The sequence below is a fragment of the Psammomys obesus genome, unplaced genomic scaffold (assembly GCF_907164565.1).
Source record: "Psammomys obesus unplaced genomic scaffold, mPsaObe1.curated_primary_1811, whole genome shotgun sequence".
Lineage (NCBI taxonomy): Eukaryota > Metazoa > Chordata > Mammalia > Rodentia > Muridae > Psammomys > Psammomys obesus.
The window spans coordinates 7,771,694-7,795,658 of record NW_026596166.1 but is presented as its reverse complement, the minus strand read 5'-3'; the positions used below and the strand labels follow the sequence as shown (position 1 = coordinate 7,795,658).

The 23,965-nt window shown below is 33.3% G+C and overlaps 1 protein-coding gene across 1 annotated transcript in view; it reads right to left on the bottom strand.

Annotated features, from left to right (window-relative positions):
• Window positions 1–2,857: 2,857 nt before the first annotated feature.
• Window positions 2,858–23,965, bottom strand: part of CUNH14orf39 (chromosome unknown C14orf39 homolog) — a 33,630-nt gene continuing 12,522 nt past the window's right edge. Inside the window, exons 9-17 of the mRNA XM_055595551.1 lie at window positions 23,754–23,878; window positions 22,962–23,038; window positions 19,092–19,177; window positions 18,868–18,914; window positions 15,224–15,288; window positions 13,514–13,689; window positions 11,320–11,464; window positions 7,046–7,104; window positions 2,858–3,050 (exon numbers count right to left, since the gene is read on the bottom strand). Coding sequence (XP_055451526.1) covers window positions 2,858–3,050; window positions 7,046–7,104; window positions 11,320–11,464; window positions 13,514–13,689; window positions 15,224–15,288; window positions 18,868–18,914; window positions 19,092–19,177; window positions 22,962–23,038; window positions 23,754–23,878 — 973 coding nt within the window. The remainder of the gene's footprint in view (window positions 3,051–7,045; window positions 7,105–11,319; window positions 11,465–13,513; window positions 13,690–15,223; window positions 15,289–18,867; window positions 18,915–19,091; window positions 19,178–22,961; window positions 23,039–23,753; window positions 23,879–23,965) is intronic.

Genomic DNA, 23,965 nt, shown 5'->3' with positions numbered 1-23,965 from the left:
TTGTTTTTGCTTTTTGAGACCGGGTTTTTCTTTGTAGCCTTGGCTGTCCTGGACTCACTTTGTAAACCAGGCTGGCCTTGAATCTGACTCCTGAGTGCTGGCATTAAAGGCACGCACTATCACCACCCAACTTTTAAGTCTCTTAAAACAACCCAATTCCAAATCTTTTTCTTTCTCATATCATATCAAATCTATGGCATAAAAAAACCTGATACAAAAACCTCAGATTTTTAACAATAGATGGATTATACAGATGAGTTTTATGATATTCTCATCCATGTATATAGTGTACTTGGATCATTTTCATACACACACAACTCTGTCTTATAAAATTCCAATCTTTAAAAATATTGTTTCATAAAAAGATATATTTCCAAGCAGGGGTTCTAGTTTATATCCATGCATGGACCCTGGTTGAAGGATCAGTCTCAGACAAGCCCCTGTGCCCAGATATATTTGGTTCTGGTGGAGCTCCTGTTCTCTCCAGGTCTTACTCTCTCTTCTTTCATATGATTCCCTGCACTCTGCCCAAAGTTTGGTCATGAGTCTCAGCATCTGCTTTGATACACTGCTAGGCAGAGTCTTTCAGAGGCCCTCTGTGGTAGGCTTCTATGCTGCTTCTTGTTTTCTCCTACTTCTAATGTCTATCCCATTTGTCTTTCTAAGTAAGGATTGATCTTCTTACCCTGGGTTCTCCTTCTTGTTTAGCTTCTTTAGGTGTACAGATTTTAGTATGTTTATCCTATCTTATAGGTCTAGTATCCACTTATGAGTATATACCGTGTGTGTCTTTCTGCTTCTGGGATACCTCACTCAGGATGATCTTTTCTAGTTCCCACCATTTGCCTGCAGATTTCATAATTTCCTTGTTTTTAATTGCTACTCGGATATAGCCCATGGCAGCTCAGTATTCAAGTGGGTTCCCTAGTAAGGGGAACAGGGACTGACTCTGGCATGAACTCTACGGCTAGCTCTTTGACCTCCTCACCCCCCATGGGAGCAGCCTAGCTAGGCCACAGAGGAGGACATTGCAGCCTGTCTTAGTGAGACCTGCTAAGATAGGGTCAGATGGAAGGAGAGGAGGACCTCCCCTAACAATGGACTTAGAGAGGGGCAAGGAGGAGATGAGGGAGAGAGGGTGGGATTGGGAGGGAATGAGATGAGGGAGAGAGGGTGGGATTGGGAGGGAATGAGGAAAGGGGCTACAGTGGGGTACAAAGTAAATAAACTGTAATTAATATAAAAAAATAAAAATTTAATTAAAAAAGATATATTTCCATTTAGGACTATTCAGTTTCATATTTATTCAAAGAATATCATATAACTGTAAAACTCTAAATTTTAAACTAGAATTCCTTTTCATCTTTTAACCAGCTATTAAAGGTTTAGATTTTTTAAAAAATGTATAGTCTGGGTCTAGACAGATGGCACAGAGGTTAAGACCACTGGCTGCTCTTCCAGATGATCTGAATTTGGTTCCCAGAAACTACATGGTTGCTCACAACCACCTATAACTCTAGTCCCAGGGGACTCTGATACCCTCTTCTGACTTCTGCAGGCACCACACACACACACATAGTGATATATATGTTAACAAAATTTTTATTTATAAATAAATAAATATTTAAAATATATAGTCTAAGGTGGTCTTGAATCCTATTGTTGGTTAGGTCAGTGTCCTTAAGTCTCTGGAAAGGTTTAATCCACTTAACTGTGACACATCTTTACCCAATTTTTGTCTTGCATGTTGAGAATGATCTACACTCATGCACAAAAATGTAGTAATAATTTTTTGCTCATACAACAAGGATTTCTGGGAAGAAAATGCCAAGCTTGAAATGTCTTAAAAATGGCTTTGGAAAGCATTTGAGTTTTAAATAATGATTAGGGGTGAGGGACCCATAAAAGATTTGAACATCCTGTTGGCAGTAAGAAGAAGCCAACTGGATTTTCTCTGAAGTCTGACTAGACATAGGGAAAAAGGTGAAGGCTTAAAAATCTGTCAGCAATCAAAATATGCAGTCATATTCTTTATTATGTGGTAACTCGATTTGAAAAGTACAAAAAATATTAAGCAATATGTATATTATCAAATTTTAAATATCTTAATTTAAGCTGTATGTATTTGACAAATATACAATATAAAATACAAACAAAATACAAAAAATATGTTAATATTACATGTTTCTTGCTGAAAATGAAAAACAAAGTGTTTTATTCTTCAAAAAAGGTTTAACCAAAGCCATGAAAACTAGTGATAAAACAATACAATTTTCAGATATTAGTCTTTCATTTTTCACTTTCTTAAAGACATATTAACATAATTGACAAATACAGAATTTTACCATTGTTGTGTACAGAAGAAAATAACAAATTTTCAATGTCATTGACATGAATTCTTTTAAATTATTACCAGAATATCATCCTAAATTCTGCAATCAAAAACACAAATAAAACCCGTGATTTCAAAATTTTAATGGCTAAGGTATGAATTCTGCACAGTTATCATTAAAAGGTCTTCTGATAGTTTGTTATTATTGAAATAGCTAACATACTACTAAACGAAAACCCAAATTCCAGAGAGAAATTGACTTATTATAAAAAAAAAAATTAATGGATAAAGTATTAACATCTCTAAGAAAAAAGGATTATCTGATAGGGATAACAAAGTCAAAATCAAAATATATAATGATTAGCTAAAGTAAAAAATAAAAAAATATTCAACATTTAAATAACTTCAATCACGTAATTCAACTCTAGTAATCAATTACAACTTTAATTGACAAATATCTTGCATTCAGTGATAATACAGATTTTAAAGAAGTTATAGAACATTAAATAGTTTAAAAATAATAATTCAAAAAAACAGAAATTGTGTTTTATTCTGTGAAGATGAAAAATCTTTTGAGGAAGAGGAAGACATTGTGCTTTGATCCTGCTCAAAAGAAAATGGAAAACTAAAGTCATCTTTTCCAGCTCCAAATGTGTGATTTGAAGAGTTTGACTGAAAAGAAAATGTGAAGGCATCTTCTTCTGATTTCCCAAATAAGCTTCCTGAAGAACATAATTATCAAATTATAATTGTATTTGTGTTATATAACAGTCTACTAGATTACAGTATACTGCATACAATATATACATTAACACTGAATCACTTACTTATTTAGCAAATATTTAAATGTATTCTTAATATACATAAGGCATTGTCCTTGGTACTATAGAAGGGTACACTCTAACTTACATCCTACTTACAAGTAATTTGAACTCAAGTGTATAAAGAACTCCTTTAATAACAGAAAGTAGGGCAAAACACCTCAAATAAAGAGAAAAATAGCACGAGAATTCAGAAACAGATCTGCGTAGGAAATATTATGGTAACATAATCCATTGAAATTAGTATGGGCGCTGAAAAATAACAAAGATATATTAAGCAAGAGTTAATGAAGATGAGCTTGCAAACACCACTGAATGTCTCACTATAGAATGTAGACTTAATGTATCAGGAAAGCATTAAGTATTTTCAAGCACAGACATAACATGACTTAAGCGGCTTTATAAGGTTACTTTGGAAAACATGTATAGAATGGATAGAAAGCAGCATCTGGAAGTAGTGAAAACCAAAAGGGAAAATAATGCCCTTTCCCTAACACCACAGCAATGGAGATGGAGAGGGGAAATGCTGCATCCTGCATAAGCCAAATATCCAGCTACTATGTGTTGCATAATTACAAAATAGGCTTATAGCAGGGTTAAAAACCCTTGACAAATCTGTGAAGAGAGCTTTTTTTTTTTTTTTAGTTTTGCAAGAAACTTTATAAATTAACTTCACTTGTAGATTTGCTTGTTGACTCCAAGGATTGGTAAAAGAAAAAATATATATTAATTTTCATTCATCATTCATTATTTAAAACTGAAAGTAAAAACATTGCTCAATATATTTTTTAAAAAAAAATCAACTATTACTGATCTGTTATACAGGAATACAAAGGCTTATTTAAAACAAGTGGCATAAGGCATATTTTTTCGATATACAGAGCTAGTTAGCTGGTACCTTAAATACATTTCTTCATGCCACTCTGAAATTTATATATTTTTAAGATCCATTATTTCACTCCAAACAAAAATGAGCCAACCAATAGTCAGACACTTGCCAGCAGGATGAACTGATTAGCACACATTTTAGTTCTCCCAGTCCCTTTTTTTATTTTGTTCTTTTTCCTTTAAGATTTATTTATTTATTTTATGTATGATTACTCTATCTGAATGTACACCTGCTCGTTAGAAGAGGACATCAGATCCCAGTGTAGATGGTTGTGAGCCACCATGTGGTTGCTGGGAATTGGACTCAGGATCTTTGGAAAAGCAGACCGCGTTCTTAACTGCTGAGCCATCTCTCCAGCCCTCTTATTTTGTTCTTTACCAACTTCATTTCATAACCATAAGACTTAAACAGGCAAAAATACATAAATTCAGAAAGAAATAAAACCTTGAATTTCCCTTTGCATAAATTTTATTTTCTTTTTAAGTTAAGAGTTCCTATAAAGTCTTCATAAAACTCCTAATCATTCTATAAACAAAAGTATATCACTGTAAGACAGTATTTTTGGTGCTTGAAAGTAAATAAAAAAGCAAGTCCTTATTCTCAAAGATTCAAAGGATGTTTTATATGTATTTGTAAATACTTAATATATTATGTAGAATATAAACATTGTTTTAAATAAGAGGTTCAGAAAACACAAAGGAGAGATTTTGGGGGAATGGAAGATAGAAGGTAGAAATAAAGGTTTTATGGAAGAGAAGTTAGTCTTCAAAGATAAGATCAAAGATGGAGGTTGCAAGAAACAAGCAAGTAAAAAAGTCTGGGCATATTTGAGATATGCTGAACTATTCAGTTTGACCAAACAAAAGTAATTTGTTTTTAAAAAGAGCTTCAAAGTTACAGTCAGATTAAATTAGAAAAGTGGAAAGATGGTATGCAACAGTCAATGAAAGCCACTTAAGTATTTAACAGTGGCAGAAGATATGGCCAACATTATGCATAAAGAAGATAAAGCTATTACCTAAAGGTAGGCTGAGAAGAGGAAAACAGCAATTAGGATGTCATTACAATATCCCATGTGGATAGTTATGAGTTGGAAACATAATAATATCACTAAAACCAGGAAAAAGTATTTCAAAAACTGATAAAGCTTGATGACTAGTTGTACTTAATCATAACAACAGAGAAAAGCTAAAGTTTTTATTAATATTCTGAATCATAACAAGCAGAATAATGGAAATACCATTAGAGATATCAGAAGGAGAATAACTTTTATTTTAGATATACTGGGTTTTTAATGTCAAAAAACAGCTATAAAGAGCTTATCACTATCCAATCCGAAATAAAAGTCTAGAGTTTAGGAAAAGGTTTTGCAACCATCAGTTTCCAGTTAAATAATTTTAATAGCATGCTAATCATCTCTCTACATTTACCCTTGGTTTTATTCAGCATGTTCTCAATATAGCAACCCACTATAATCCTTGAAAAACCCCATCAGATTGTTTCAGTCATTTGCTCAAAACCCTCGAGTGGCTTCCTATTGCACTTAGAAGAAAATCCAAAGATTTTAATAGTCAAAAGGTGACAAGTGATTTATTCCTTCTCACACTTTTAACTTATTTTTTTCCATACTACTTAAATTTCTCTCCATTTAAGTTTCCTTTCTCTCCATTTAAATACTACAATTTACCTGCTTTTTTACTGAACATATCAAGAATGTCACCATGTAAAACCTTTTTACTCTTTGCCTAAGATACTTTTTCCAGTAGCTATTTACCTCCATCTCCTCATGGTCTCTTTTCAAATGTCTTTAATTGATGTGTTCCCTAATGCCCTTGCAGCACAGCAACCATATTCCTAAACCAGGTATTTCCTAATCCTCTCATTCTGATTTATTTTTCCCTCTTAGTATTTAAGGGTTAACTCAATCCAGGGATGAGTCAGACCCACATGGAAGGATGACTTAACAGTTTTGCTTCTCATAATACTATTTTCTTAGAAAATACAGAATCAAGGGTTTTTAAATGTAGAATCTTGTGCCTGCCAACTGTGGTGTGTAAGAATTAGAGAAGTTATAGATTAGTATTATAGACCTTGAGCCTCATGACTAAAATGAGATAAATGACTGATGGGTAACTGATAGTGTAGCACCTGTGTATCAAGGTGACCTATATGTACCATGTATCTTGTCCAAGCAGCCTGATATGTTCCATGTAGACCATGTATGTTCCAGGTAGCAAAAGAATTCTTATTATTTGGGTAGTTGACAGGCTCTCAATGATACAAAAGACACTGTACACATTGTTATCTCTTACTCTGTATCCTTCTACAAAGCAAATATATCAAAACTGTAATATGTATCTGACTACCACTTCAAGCCTATAAACTATTTAGTGCACTAATAGTATACACCGTATACATTGATTTGTCTATCCCTGTCTCTCCCAATGGAATACAAGCCCTATGAGGATTTAAATTCTTGCCCACTGTTCTTTCACCAAAGCCAAAAGCAGTACCTGACAACAAATTAAATACATACACATATACAAATATTGACTGAATTAACTAATCAAAGAATAGAAAAAGGAAAGCTACCCAATAAAAAGTATGCAGCAAAAAGACAGGAGAAGGTAAAAAATTTTAAAAAAAGACGGGAATAGTTACTATTAAAAGGACTAAATATGATAACAAATGCAAGATATCCATAATGCTTGATTATAGAGAAGTTGGTAATACTGAATAAAACAAGTGTTGGCAGAGTTGGGAAAAATGCTTAAGTGCTGGAAGAATGAAGAAGAAAGGGAGAGAGGGCTGGATGAAGGGAAAGGAGAACAGATCAGTTACTGAACATATCATGTGTGGTGAGATTGCAGCATTATCTATTGAGTTCATAGGGTCAACAAGTAAATATTTAAATAAACCGAGTGCCTAAAAATCAATTAGAGATAAACCAAGTACCATGGAGGAAAGTTAACATGTTTTTATGTGTAGAAAACTTTGAATCACTTACCAATTCCTTGTGATGAGGGAGGATTTAGATTTACTGCAGAGTACTGTTCATTAAACTGGAAAATAATTTCCATTAACTATTACTTGTGAAATCAAAAGGACAGTTTATATAGCATTTATATTTGACACTGGAGGCTTTAATTTTTAGCATATAATATTAGAGTTGACATAACAGTAACTTTCTGCATAGCGTATTCCAAGACCTAAAACAGAAACTCTGTCTTTGGGCTCGGGATGTAGCTCAGTGGCAGAATCCTTGCTTAGCATACATGCGGTTCTCAGCTCAATCTTTAGCATTAGATGGAAAAACCTATCATTTACTTATATTAAGGCAAGGACTGGTCTGGAGGTGTGACTCAGTGATGGAGTGCTATCTATGTATTTCTGAGGGCTCCAGCTAGAGTCCCAGCACTGCAATAAATAATAAATAAATCCGATTAACTTGATTATAGCAACATGTAAAATATTTACACTTAGAGAATCATCCCTTTATATTTCTTCTGAGTATTTGATGGTTAATATTTTAAAATTTAATGTATCTGTTAAGTTTTATTGGTGTAATGTGTAAGTCCCTGATTTATTCTTACAGTTAGTAGCCCCAACTTCATCACATTCTAAATCCTTTCGTTTCCAGACTTTCCAACCCATACCGCTGATTAGTTCATCAACCTGACGACTTTATCAGACATTGTGAGTGCACTTAAGCTTATACAGTTTTATGAACCTAGTTCTTACATGCACAGATGTGTAGGTGCGTACATGCCAAGGTGTGTATGTGGAGGTCAGAGAACAACTTGCAAGTGTTGGTTCTCGCCATCCACCAAGGAAGTCCCACGTCAAAAAGTGATCAGAAAAAAAAAGTGATCAGGCATGGACCAGGGTTGAATCAATTCACTCACTCTATGAACTGTTTTAATGTGTAGAATTAGTTTCTTTTACCAATCCACTTTACAATATTCAAAATTTATAACTATATTCTCTTAATTTCTAATAGAGGTAGGTCACTTTTTTTTTTCAATCTAGCTAGGAGTTAGTCACTCCTGTCAATTATTTTCAAAGAATCAACTTTGGCCTTGTTAATTTTCTCTGTTATTTTTCCAGTTCATTGATTTCTAGTCTTTATTTCTTCATTCACTTTAGATTTGCTTTATTGTTCTTTTCATATCTTTCCAAAAGAGAATCAAAGGTCATTAATTTTAGACTGTTCTTTTTCTATTAATTATTTGCCTTAATAACTAAATTATCTATCATCTTTGCTTTGGCCATGTTATCATTCTACAATTTTGATAACCTGAATTTTCATAATAAGTAATTTCAAAATCATTTCTGAATTCTTTTATGGCTATTTCCTTGACTCACAGACTAAATTTTTTTCCTCAATATCTTATTAAGTTCAAAGTTAATTGTATTGTGGTCAGAGAACATACTCTGATTCCTATATCTTTTATCTTTAAGTTTCATTCAATAAATCTTAATTCATTTAATGAATCTTAATAAATAGTAATTTAATATAATACAACCAGGCAGTGGCGGTGCACGCCTTTACTCCCAGCACTCACGAAGCAGAGGCAAACCGATCTCTGAGTTCAAGGCCACTCTGATCTACAGAGCAAATTCAAGGACAGCCTGGGCTACACAGAGAGAAACTCTAGTTATTGGTTTCGAAAAACAAAAAACAAAAACATTCATTTAATGAACCAAAACATGGTCTATCTTGTAATTATACCGTTAGCACTTGAAATATGGTGTTCATTAAGGTCTATTAGACCAAAGAGACTGATTATATCATTCAGATCTTACAGGATATATTTATTATGTTGTCTAATTTTAACAACTGTTGAGGAAACGGAGTATAATAGCTTCATAGTTAGTTCTCTATTTATCCTCTTGTGCAAAAGTAACTAATCAGTTACCCAATTAACTCATGAGTTTTATTACTAGGAACTGAACCTAAAGCATTGTGAACACTAGGCAAACACTCTACAACTAAGCTCAACACATTGCTCTATGATATATGTTTTAAGCCTGTTGCTAGACATAAACCACATTTGTAGGTGTTATATCTTCCTTATCAGTTGAACTTTTAATTTTTATAAATTCTCTCTCATTTCTAACAATGTCTTTATCCTGAAGGGTATCCCCAAGTGATAATATAGCCATTGTTACCTTCTTAGACTTAGAATTTTCATGAAATATAATTTTATGTCTTTCAACCTATCATTGGCTTTATACTGAAATATGTCTCTTATAAACAGCTTATATTAACTCACTTATTAAGAAGTTCATAATTTATGCTGTTTATGTTGTTCTTTTATGCTTACTTAATTTCTTCTTTATTAGCTTCTTTGGTTAAATACTTGTTTAGAATTTTATTCTATTAGCAATTTTACTTTAGAGCATTTTCTTGATTAATCATGTTTGTGATAGGAAATTTATTATTGGGTAGTCTCCTTCTCTAACTCACCACAAACAAAGCAAAACAAAAATTAATAATAAATAATCTTCAGGATTTTTTTTTCTTTTTTCAAGACAGGGTCTCTCTGTGTAGCCCCGGCTGTCCTGGGACCCGCTCTGTAGAAAGGCTGGCCTCACCTCAGAGATCTGCCTGCCTCTGCCTCCCATCTGCTTTTGCTTGTGCCACCACTGCCTGGCTAATTTTCCAAGATTTTGACTATATTAAAATTAAATTACATTTACAAATTGCATTGAAAAGAAATCTATCATCATAATATTTTCCTTCTATGTAAATACTTCATATATTTGTTTTCAATGATTTTTCAGTGGTTTTATAGTTTTCTTTATTCAAAATGTATGTGCTTCCTGCCAAAGTTATACATATTTAAATTCATGTTACTATTGTAAAAGAGAATTTAGTTCTTGTGGACTATTTCTCACACATTTCTTTCAGAAATTACTTGCTTATAGAATAAATGTATAGATAACAACAAAAGCTAAACACATTACATACTATAAAATGTATAATACCATAGCTATCAATAAATTCATAATTTTTTCAATTTAATACATTGTAACAAAAATGCCACATAAACTTTCTAGGTATGGTTGTTTAAATGAGCAATAACAAGAAAATACTTATATCTGTACTATTTAGCATTAGTAAGTTGATGCTTTTGAAAATGCTTTCTGTGTATAAACTCATTTAATATTTATAAACTCTATGGTAGCCACTGTCTTTACTTCTATTTAACAGAGGAAATTAAATTATTTTACCAACTTCCACACACTCTAGATGTGCAAGAACTGACTAGGATTCTGTGTCTAGTTTAACTACTACACTGTACTGTGTACTTCTACTAACACATGATTTAATGTTGCTGCTAAACTCATAAGTAAAAACCTTATACTGATTTGTATTGCCAAAAAGTAGAAACATTGGTGAAGATTCTTCATATCTTTTAAAGTTAACTAACGAAATGTTGCCATATACATACATACAGCTGAAAATACTAATATAACTTGATAACATGTATCAAGAATACGTAGTTTATTTTTATATTGAAAATGTGTAACACATTAGTCAGAAAACCAATTTAACTTTAATCTGCCTTTAACTATAATTCAGATCAACCTTATCGTAATTTGGTTTGGGTATTTTTTTTGGGTGTTTGTTGTTGTTGTTATTTATGCTTTGCTTGTTTAATTTAATTTGATTTGAGTGCTGAAAATCAAGCTCAGGACCTCATGTTTGATAGGTACTCTCTTATTATGTGAGCCATATCCCAGAGCTTTTCTCTCTTAAGATGTATTCTTATTTATGTGTATTTTGTGTATGTGTACATATGCCATGTATGTGCAGATGTTCTTGGAGGCTAGAAGAGTCTGTTGGATACCCTAGAACTGAAGTTTCAGATGGTTGTCAATCACCTGACATAGGTGCTAGAAACTGAACTAAGGTCCTTTGAAGGGGCAGCAAGTATCTTAACTGGTGCATTGTCTCTCTGATCTCAATATTTTCTTTTCTTTTAATAAATGATATGAATCTGGGTCATCTGAAATTAAGAATGTAAAGGTTGTAGGGAACTTTTTTTTTTTTACTATCAATACTCAGAATTTTGCCTACACTGAAAGTGAAAGCCATGCCTCAAGGACACTAGGCAAGCACTATACCACTGAATTACATCGACAGCATTTTTTTTCTCAAAGTTGCCTCTGTAAATATTCTGTCCCAAGAACATTTGGTACTAAAGAACGAAAATTGCCTGAAGCGCCAAAGTACAATTTTTAGAAATAAAATTTGGTTTTCACTTTACCTGATCTGATGAGATTTCTGAATCAGATACAGAAGAATCAAATAAATTCAGCCCAGGTGATCTTGAAGTATAACTCATGAGAAAGGGAAACCCAGGAGAATCCTTTTGTTTCTGTCCTTCACGTACTACATTTTTAGTTCTGTTACAGAAAGATTTAAAAGTCACCCAAATGTCATAAACGTATTATTAAACAATACAGGCTGGGAAGCGATAAAAGCAATGGCATACAGGTAGGCATTTGTATAGAAAGGTTGGAGTTGCTGGGCACGGAAGGCATGTCTGTAATGCCAGCATATGGGAGGCAGAGGCAGGCAGATTGCTGTGAGTTCAAGGCCAGTCTGGTCTACAAAGTGAGTCTAGGAGAGCCAAGGTTACACAGAGAAACCCTGTCTTAAAAAACAAATAAAAAGGGAAGAAAGCAAGGAAGGAAGGAAGGAAGACAAAGAGAGAGAGAGAGAGAGAGAGAGAGAGAGAGACAGAGAGAGAGGAGGTAGGTTTTAAAGTGACAAACTTATGAAGAAAATAAAAACCAATTTGGAAATAATAATTGTGAATACTTACTAAGCACACGGTGTCAAGCATTAGTCTAGCTACTTATATAAGTGTAATTTATTTCTCATAACAATCCATCAAAACAAAATAACTATTATTATAATTTTCTTTTATAGCAAATATTTTTGAAATTTTTCTAAACTTTAAATTAAGTGATTTGCTTAAAAGGATAGTGAGGCCAGTGAAATTTAGATGCTGCAATTCACATTCAAAATCCAACCTGTCAATTCTAACAGTCTTCAAGATCTTGAAAACTAGTCACAAAACATGTTTTAATGAAAGGTCAGATGAGAGAGTGTTATAGAAGAGAAGATGAACTATAAATGATCTGGAATAAATAAACAAGACAGTGTATAATATAAAGCCAGAGTGGTCTAAGTTTAAAATCTCAACTTCAAGCCAGGTAATGGTGCACATGTCTTTGATCCCATCACTCGGGAGGCAGAAGCAGGTAGATCTCTGAGTTGAGACCAGCCTGGTCTACAGAGTGAGTTCCAGGACAGAAACTCTGTCTTGAAAAAAAAAAAAATCAAAACAAACTAAAAATAACTCAACTTTAACACCAACTGGTTGTATCAACTATGACTGTTTCCTCATCTATAAAATAAAAATGATAGTGTACCAATGATTCATAAAGTCATTAATATAAAAGGAGCATCAGCATAAAGTGCCTAACAGCTGCTTATATGTAGGGCTCTATAAAGTGGGTTTTTCTTTTTGATTTTTTAGGATGCCAGAGTGTGTACTTACTATGAGTGAGGCCTTACATTCATTCTCCAGCCCCACCAACAAATATATATAAGTCTGACAATACTGACACAGCTATCTTTATAATCATAAATTAATAACATATCTTTACAGATTATAATGTTTTCATCTAGAGTTTTAGAATATGATACATTAGTTCAAAATTTTAGGATTTGATAAGTTCTATTTTAAGAACATTTTGCTTGAGTCAAATGCTTCACATTCATACATAAAATTTTTACTAGCAATTTAAAATATGGAAGTAGAACACAGGTGAGAGATAGCACATGAAGTAAAATCTAATTTATGTCTTAGAGGAACTTAGGGTTAAGTGTTAAGGAACAGACTGAACTGAGCCCAAAGTTTAAATGCAGCCCTACTTTCTTGGCTGCAAACCCTAAATCAGCAGTTTTCAACATTGTATATTCCTATTAGAGACACTTAGTCTTAAAAATATGGGAATTGTTGCTTCATACACAACATATATGAAAAAATGATTGCTAAAACATTACTCTGTAAGTAGTCCACAACTACTATATGTGGCAGTAGTTCTTGAGCTTGACTTTTAATTTTTCTACATTTTTTATCCTTTTTAAAACCTTAAACCTCCATATTGACATACTGGACATGCAGGATCTTTATCACCTTCATTTCAACAACAACAAAGCCCAAACAACAAAAAGCCAAACAAAGAAATAAAAGAACAGGGAGTAGAGTCTAGAACACTAACAAGTGTTGGAGGAGGGGTACATAGTCTCTCCCTTGTTTTCATGGCCGAAATACTTACACACTAAAATCTTTCCAACTTCTAATTAAATACTTTACTAGTCCTATAAATTACTTATATAACTCAGTGTATAAACAATTCAATTAGAATTATTAATAAAAATCCTACATGTCAAAGAAGGGGCTTTTAGGGAACTGTATTTTCTCCACAAATTCAGGTGTCTTCACAGCTTCAGGAGTTACTGGAAATAAAGGAGTTTCAGGAGTCTGTGGAAAATTCTCAGCTCTTTCTTCTTCAACATTATTATTTTCTATTGACTTTCCAAAGTGTTCTATGTATACAGCCTGCAAATAGAAAGTAACAGAAAAATGTTTAACAATGACTGTTACTTAAAAGAACACACATAAAATGCATAAGGTAGAATGTGCCGCCTTATTCTGTTATTACTTCACAGGTAAGTAAAATTAGAACTGGTGAAGTGATGTGTATACACACACACACACATATACACAAAAATTAGAAAACCACTTATTTTGTAACTGAATTCTCTTCCTTCCAGCTACATCTCTACATAATTAAATGATAATCAAAAATGCTGAAATTGAAAGAAAATATTGAAGAATACTTTTTCTTTTAAAAAATTCACACTATACTCTAACTCCTTGAAAAGAAGATTTGCTTTTAAGCAATTTTGTTTATTCCTTTATGCTATAATTTGGATCTGTGTTACAGACTTACCCCAGCTTAGCATACTGGGAGGTAGTGAAAAGTTTAGGAGGTACGGTATGAGAGTTCTTTAGATCACAGTGAGTGGCATGCTCTGGAGGGGAAGTGGGATCTCTTCTTTAAAAGAATTCCTGGGGATGGAGAGATGGCTCAGTGGTTAAGAGCACTGTCTGCTCTTACGAAGGACCTGGGTGCAATTCCCAGCACCCATATGGCAGCTCATAACTGTCTCTAACACCAATTCATTCCATGGGTCTGACACCTTCACACTAATGCACGTAAAATAAAATTAAATAAATTATTTAAAAAATTCCTGGCCATAGATGAGGTGTCTCACTCCATTATGAACTTCTGCCATGATGTGTGCGCTACCACTGTCCCAAAGGAACGGGACCAACTAATCATAAACTCTCAGACTATGAACTCTAATAAATCTGTCTTCATAAGTTATCTCAAGTAACTAACTGTGCTTTCAGGTGAATAGTAACAGACAATTGCCTACTCTGACTTTCCATTTTTTTGCCACTATATTTTGTATATTGCTTTATTTCTAAAGATTGAGAAATAGAATACTAACTTTTCCTTTATCTCATTTTTGCACACACACAGCATGAGAAAGAGAGAAAGAGAGGAAGAGAGAGAGAATGAGAGACTTATCACATATGATTATGGCAAATATTATACAATTTGGGTCTTGTAAAAAAAATATGTGATCACTACCTGTATTTCTTTTAGAGTAGAACACTGCTTAATCATTTCTCATTTTAACCCTTGGTAGTTTAGCATCTGTCATCAAGGCTTTCCACTATACAAAATTACCAAGATACCTTCATATCCACTGGTCTTGAATTGCCATAGCAAATCAATCTTGCCAAACAAATTTATTTTCTTCAATCATGAATTTGTTCAATCTTAATATGTAACATCACTTATTGGTGACAACTTTTGGTATTTGTTCATATAAACTTTTGTGGATTCTTTTTTTTTAATCTGAAAAATAAAATTTCTAAATTCCTTGAACCTGACTCCTAAGCTAATAACATCTTATATAAGGAATATTCATTGTAATAAATTTAAAACTTTAATGGACTCAGAGTATTTTTTAAATTAGGATGCTCTGCTTAGAAACTAAGAACCTAACATTTGACTTACCTGTGGAGCACATTTTGAGTCTCTTAGTTGTCTTACTGTCTCTTTATCTCCTCCACACTCAGCATCTATTTATTATATGAGATTTAATAGGTTGATGATTAAGTTATTTTACTTGTGTGATCTCATTATGAAATTAAACAATTTACTTTAGCCAAATTAAACCATATTTTGTAAATATATTTTTACAAAATGTTTCATATGGTTTTGCCCAAAACATAAGAGCACAAAATATAATAATTAACAGTTAACAAAAGGACATCACCCAGATAAAGAAACATCATGAACAATTCCAAAAAGTCCTGTTTCCCATGTCCTCTTCTTCGAAGGTAATCCCTATCCTGACTTCAGTGATAATAATTCCCTGATATGTTTTATCGCCTAAATATCTTCCTTTTCTGCTTTAAAATGCCATGCTAAAATTATATATACATATATCTTATGTCTCCCTTTTTGTTTAGCATATTCTTGTGTGATTACTCCATATCATTGAATATAGACAGTTTTCTCATTACTGGTGTAAATATTCCATAAATCTACATTCTACAATAAATGGGCATTTGAAACAATGTAATGACTTTCTACAAATATTCCATATTTTTATTTCTCTAGGTATATATCTAAGGTGGAATTATGAGACACAGAGTATATGTATCTCCCAATAACAGGTCTCAAACTTTTCCAAAATAGCTGTACCAATTTTTGCTGAGATAACCAGCCAATGTAAAAATCATGAAATCTCAGAAAATTAGCTCTAACATGGGTGGTTTCAATACATCCCTGTGTGTTACAATATTATTTATTAATCAATATTATTTGTTAATTTTAACATGTAATTTTATTTAATATTATTTATTAATTACAGTTTATATTACTAGCTTAAAGAGCCTCTATTGGTCCACACTCTCATGAATATTAATATTGGTAGACTTTTTAGATTTGCTAATCTGGTAGATGTGTAACAGTATCTCACTGTAGCTTTATACTTCCATGATGTCCTAAGAATCATTTCATGTTCATCTGCAAGAAAAATTTCTTTTGAGGTGTCAATTCACATATTTCTCTTTTCCAAGTTTTAAATTTGTATCTTCTCATGTATATGTGTATGAGTGTACATGCACACATGCAGAAGTCAGAGGACAGTGCTGATAGTCAGTCAATTATTGTCTTTCATCTTTTTAATGGCTACCTATGCCATACTAGCTGGCCTACAAATTCCCAGGGATTGTCCTGTCACCACCTTCCACAGCACTACAGCATCTCTGACATTACAGATGCACACTACTGGGTACAGCTTTATGTGAGTTTCAGAAATCCGAATTGAGGTCCTCACATTTGCCTACTTGAGTGCTTTACCTACTAGGCAACCCCCAAGCCTCAATTCCAACATATTCTAAATGAGTTGTATGCTTTTATAAAACTGCTTGATTTGTAAAAGTTCTTTACACTTTTTAGAATCACTCTTTGGGTAATTTTGTATATTATATAACAAATATATTCTTTGGCTCTCTGACTCATTTTCCTTTTTTATTGTACACTTTTTGAAAGATTTTTATTTTACATGTGTTTTGCCTGCATGTCCATCCACTGAACATGTGCAGGCACACAGAGGCCAGGAGAGGGGGTTCGCCCCTCTGGAACTGGGAGTTAAGGTGGTGATAAGGGGACATGTGGGTACTGGAAACCAAATCCAGATCCTCTGCAAGAGCAACAAGAGCTCTTAGCCTCTGAGACATCTCTAAGTTTCCTTTTTACTGTATTTTTGAAAAAAGAAAATTTCTTGATATTAATATAGCCAATATCAATTTATTAATTAGGCTTTTAATTCTTGTTTAAGAAGTCTTAATCTTGGGAGCTGGAAAGATGGCTTCATGGGTTAAGAGTGAATATTACTCTTGCAGAGGACATGAATTTTGTTCCCAGCACCTATTCAGGGAACACAACTGTAACTCTAGCTCCAGGTGATCCAACACCTTCTTCTGGCCTCTCTCGGCACCTGCCCTCTAATGCATATACTTATACTCTGACACACACACACACACACACACACATATATATAATTAAAAATAAATCAAAAGGTAAAAAATACATCTTTAAAAATCAGAAATGCCTCTCTTCAAGTCATGACTTAATCTTTATATTTTCTGAAAGCTTTGCACACTTGTCTCTTGAATTTAAATCACAGTTATCATTCTTTTACCACATATTAATTTCCTCAAATTATAGATTCAGAGAATATTCGAAGTCTTTGTTTTTTTTCTAAAATAATTACATATCCTCCTGAGTAGGAAGCCTCATTACACACTCAACACAGGTAGGACTGTGCCAGTTCTATGTATTTCCCAACATCTCTATGTCAAGGGTGCACTGTTCTTAAGAGATTAGCTATTTCTCCTTGTCTAATACAATTGGTTTAGCTTATGAAGAGGATTATAAACAGCTGGAGTAGGTCACATGAACAGGAAAGGCATATCTTTTCATCTTAGAAGAAAGCAGAGAGAGTATTCAGCTGTATAGGATACATATGTTGTTTCAACTGAACTATATATAAGTGGGAAAAATAGGCAAATAGAATATAACTATTCTGAAAAATGTATATATCAACAACATTTTGAGATTTACTTTTATTCATGTATATGTATCTATGTGACTGCATGTCATATGTGTGCCAGACCAAGGAAGCCAAAAGAGAGCAACAGATCCCCGGAACTGGAATTACAGGTGGCTGCAAGTTGTCACTGGGTGTACCAGGAACTGAACAGGAGTTCTCTGGAAGAGCTGATGTATTCCTAACCATGGAGTCATCTACAAAACGGTGTAGTTTCAGAATGACTCTTGTAAAACTCCAAAAGAGTCGAAAGGTGAGAACTTCCATATAGCTTGATACAAGATATACTATGCCTCATTAATAGGTTACCAGAATATCTACATAGTGCTGCATGATATACAAACAGATATTCATGTGTATGCTTATGTAACTACATACCCATGCATACATATCCACATACAGGTATTTGGACAAGATAAATATTTTCCATTGTTTGCCACAGTTCCAATGATTAGTTGATCTTGTGAAGATAAATTCATATATATATCCTATGAACTTTCTATGATGTTCAGTCAAAGAAAATAGTCAAGGCAGCAAAACTTAATATAAAATAATGTGAAAGCATTATTTATAGTTGCAAAAATGGAAACAAAAAGATATTTGATGAGAAAATAACTGAAACCTGCTATGTTCATTCAGTGGAATACTGTGCAGTCATTACAAATAACATTAATACTATGAAGAATAACCTCATGTCATTACTTTTTATTTGTAACGACTGCATATTGTTGAGTAGGGAAATGTGATATAAATTACATTTAATGTACAATTCAAATTTGGAGGATAAATAACAAAATAACATGTTTATTTAAAAAAGACTATATATGTCAGTTATGTATGCTGGGTGATACTTTGTTTCCTTTATATTTTTCTTTGTTTTCCAAATTTTCCACAAGAAAATGTATTAATTTTATTTTCTGATAAAAATGTATTATTAAACCACATATGTACTATCCATCAGTCACACTTGAAAACATTCAAATTATTTAGTATAAAAACTGATAATTTATTATTTAGAAAAAATATGAACAGCAAATACCTATATTTCCTTTTTCAATCCATTGACTGTAATTTGATTGATTCAATCTAAAATACAAAAAAACCATAATTTTTATTATTTCATAGTCAATATTTACAAGTTATCTAGAGATGAAAACATTTCTTTTCTTTGGGGGAGGCAGTGCTACACATTGAAAGCACACAAATACACTAGTGCTGAGCTATACCCCAACCCTTTGGTATTTTTTCAATTTTAAAAATTACCTGAATTGAGTAAAACCTTGTGAACTTTTAACAGCTGGACCACGTGAACATTTTGAATTACTATCCATACCAGAGTCATTAAATATCTGAAAAAAAAAAAAAAGCATTAGATTGCCTATATAAAATAACCATGTATCACAGCTCCACAGGGATCTCTACATTAGCATTTCATCTTCATAATCGCCACCATTATCAACACCTACAACTACATGCATTAACTGAAATAACCACATAGAAAACATAAAGGCAACTATACTGAGAAACAAAAAGGTTTAGGAATAATTTGATGTTTTTGATAACTATGATAACTATTTGTGGTAGCTACACTTAAGGTAAATATTTTACATTTTAACTTAATCCATTTTCGCTAATCAAATGGGTATTATTGTTTTCTTTATTAATTACCTGATTTCTATGTTCTTTTAAAAATATATGAGGTGATGCAATTATCCTGGAACCAGACAGTTATGACAGTTATGCAACCTGTTTGCTAAAAAGAAATCATTGAACTTATACTTTCAAGTGGTAAATTTTGTAGCATGTGAATTGTGCCTCAAAGAAATACATTTTACTCTTCAAGGAACAGGTGGATGAATATTTTGATAGCTGGCAGCCCCTGAAGGATCTGCTTATGGTTCTTTAGAAATTTCTCTTGGGGCCACAGAGATGGGTCAGCAGTTAAAGGTGCTGGCTGCCAAGCCTGATGACTTGAGTTTGATCCCTGGAACCAACATGGTAAAAGACAGAACGGACTCCTGAAAGTCAGCCTCTGATCTCCATGTATGTCAAAGCACACATCTACACCCAGTAAATATCACACATACATATGGAGCTAGAAAGATTGCTCAGCAGTTAAGAGTGACCTGGGTTCGATTCCCAGCACCTACTTGACAGACCATACAGTCTGTAACTACAGTTCCAAGGGGTTGGCTGCTAAAATGTTTTACTAATCTGTAAATGTAATGAACCATATTTTCAGAAATAATTGCATTTCTCAAAGTGTCCATGATTATTATGCTATTAATGTTACTCTACTAAATTTACTTTGTTAATTATTTGGGATTTTTATAGCTGTGATCATTCTTAAAACTGATTGCATATTTTTTCCCTATCCTTGTCTTTGCTATCTAACAGGTCAGATGTAATAATTTTCCAAACAGTCTCCAATTTCTCTGTATTTTGGAATTGTTTAAGGAACTTTATTTAAGTCAGTGGTCCCCCAACTGAGGACAATTTTGCTGTCAGAAAACATCTAAACATGTATGGAGATACGTTTGATTGTCATTAACATAGAAATAGGGTATTATTGGTCTCTAGCCACAATGAAGAATTTATCCAGCCAAAACTAGCAATAGCAGCTGGGCACGGTGGTGCATGCTCCGCCCCAGCAACTTGGGAGGCAGAGGCAGGTGGATATGAGTTGAAGGCCAGCCTGATCTACAGAGCAAGTTCCAGGACAGCAAGTCTACACAGAGAAACCCTATCTCAAAAAACCAAAAACATGTCAGTAGCATCAAGGCTGGGCAGTCCTGTTGCAATCCTGAAAGATCTGATGGAGGTCACCTGAGTCTATATGCTAGGAGAAGAGTAAGGGAGAAAAACCACAAAAGCTTTTAGAGATTGCATTTGTTTTCCCTGGATACTATATACTTGTGTTTTTCTTTTATTTATTTTCAGCCTGTTTATAACTTAAATTGCCTTACAGAAATATTCTTCTTATACCAAATTTTTTTTTATTTTTATTTTTAGTTACAATTTGTTAACTCTGTTCTTATACCAAATTTAGTGATAAAAAGTCTTACATAGTATTCTCTCAATATTCTAAAAAAAAATGTCTTCATATTTAGGATGATCTTCTGTTTATCTGGAAGATAAACACACTTATCTTACCTTTTGTCTCTTTTGTTCTGGGTAGAGAGCATGGTTTAAATTGCTGAAATTTTGTTGGTATTTAAGGTAAACTAGCTTTTGATCAGATTTATCAACCCAAACTTTTAATTTCACTAATTTTGACTCCTGTTTACTAACTTCTATTGTGTGAATTTTTAAGTAGAAATATTTGATAGTTAATATTTTCCACTTTCTAATGTTTTTAAATATACATTTTGCTCTGAGAGCCAGTTTTTCTACATTTCACATGTTTTATAGTATTTTGCTAAATTTTATAAATTCTACTTTGATTTCTTCTATAACTCCCAAATAATTTGGAAATATGTGAACTTCTTTTCCCTTGGCAGCCTAGTTTTCCCAGGAAAGGGCTCCTTTTTTTTCCCCCTCAGACAGGGTCTTACTATGTAGTCCTGGCTGGCCTAGAACGTGCTATGTAGATGCCTCAAACTCACAGAGATCTATTTGCCTCTGTGTATCACTACAAACAGGGAAAATGGCTCTTTTCTTTGACCTTCATTATAACAAGACAGCAATTCTTCAGAATTGGTTGAGATAATGGTGTGGTGTGGTGTGGTGTGGTGTGGTGTGTGTGTGTGTGTGTGTGTGTGCGCGCGCGCGCACGCTCATACCTATAATCCCAGCACTTGTGAGGCAAAGGCAGGAGAAAATATAGTCTGGACTATATTTTCAAGCCCTAGTTTCTATATATTTCTATCTATCTATTTACAGATATTTATATCTACCTATACCTGTCTCTTATCTATATACATTAATGTATATATACATATAAATTATATAAATACGTGTTTATACATATAATATATATTAATATATACATATATAGACATAGAGATATAGAGATAGGTAGATATAGATATAGTTAGATATATAGAGAGTGGGTAGATATAGATATAGATGTAGACAAGACATAAATAAAAAGGGCTACGGAAAAGGCTGTACTTACAGAAGTAAGTACCCTTGTTGGACAAGCATAAGAACCTGAGTTTGAATTCCAGCATCCACATAAAAATTGTGCATGAGAGGCAAGAACAGGCAGGTCCCAGGAACTGGATGGCCAGCCACCTTATCTGAAATATCAAGCTTCAGGTTCAGTGAGAGACTGCCTCAAGGGAATACAGCAGAGAGATAAACAACCCATGTTGTGGTTGGCAGGCTATATAGTTAGGAAGACTATTGTTTCCTTTTCTCCCTTGGCAGCCCTAATAGTACCTTTGAATACAAAGAAAACTAGTCTTCAGTGGGGTGACTTCCAGGTCAGATCCCAGCTCAACTCCTCCAAGTCTCATGTTGGAAATGTGTGCCATCTTCAGCAATAGGATCTTACATTCACGTTCTGGGAGTCAACTAAGAACAACAGCAAGAATCTACATTGCTGTGGGACTCCCATTTTTTTCTTTGTAAACTAATTGTCTGTGGTATTTTGTTAGTGACAGAAATCCCTATGAAACAGTGCTGTCGGTGCAGCCTGTACAATTGGTCCTGTAATTAATGAAGGCTTTAGCAGCCATTTCTGAAAAGTTTTGAAGTATACTAACTACCAGACTTGGTAATTTTAAAAAATATTTTATATCATATTTAGTCATAAAGGGAAAGTTTATATTGAATGTCATACTGACACTCTTTTTCTGATTTTTGTTTGTTTGTTTATTTATTTATTGTTGTTTGGGACAGGGTTTCTCTGTGTAGTCCTGACTGTCCTGGAACTCATTCTGTAGACCAGGTTGGCGTTGAACTCAGAGATATGCCTATCTCTGTCTCTTGATTAAAGAGGATTAAAGGCATGTACCACCATCACCCAGCCACACTGAAACTCTTAAATGTTTTAGACTCTGAGGTAATAGTAGTGGCTAATTTAACGTTCATGTATACAGAGGCACAAACATACATCTTTGTGCCCTACCTACATTTATTATCTCAGTTAATGCAATCACTTATGGTATTAAAAACAGAAATGCATACCTGTGAATCATTTTCTTTTTGTCTCAAGTCACTTCTAGCAAACTTTGACTGACTGACTGAACTTTCTTCTTTTTTATCTAGATTAGATGTATTATTTCAAATTAATTCCAAAGACAAAACCAAACAATATCTCAAACTCATTGCCTCATATATGCTAAGCTTACACTCTGTCACTGAGCTACACACCCAGCCCTACCCCTCATTTCTCAAATATCTGATCACAATTTATACCTTAAAAATTAAGTTTATAAGAGTATTTAGCTTAAAATGTGAAATTATTTCAAAACTTTTAATTTACTATACACTAGTTATTACATAATCATGAATGTGAAATGACAAAATGCCCAAGTAACAAACTACTGTCTTAAAATTAATTATTTAAAAAAACCAGACTAATGATATTAATGAAGAAAAATTAAAACGCTGTAGCCAAAGTATACAATGTGATTAATCTAATCTGCAGTATATTGAGTGAATTCTGATTGAAACATTTCAATGACCAGAACTATACATACAGCACCTATCCCATTATTATAGAGCTAGTCATCCTTGTCTGACATCTGTGCTACCAGACTAGGATACTTTTTTAAAACATTACACATGATTTCCTCAAAAATGAAAAAGAAAAGATGGGAGTACAAGTCATATCCTCAGGAAGAGTTAATGTGTACTCTCTCATGTCTACAGGTGTTCAGTATTGTTTGTCCTTGGTTACGCCAAGTGATAACTAAAATTACTTTTTATTTCCTCTCTGTAAAAATGAAGTTTCTGAATAATAAATAAATTCTATACCTGTAACTCTTGGTTCTGAAGAATTCACCTTTATTAGTCTTAAAAAATTCTGAGATTCACACGGCAGTAACAACTGGTTATTTCGAGAGTTTCTGTTCAATACATGCTCCTCTTTTTCAAAAATTCTGAAAATAAGAGTTTACATTCAGTATTAGCTAAGTAAAAATTAAAATTTAAACCCAGAAGGGATTTTTAGAAACGATACAGTTGCA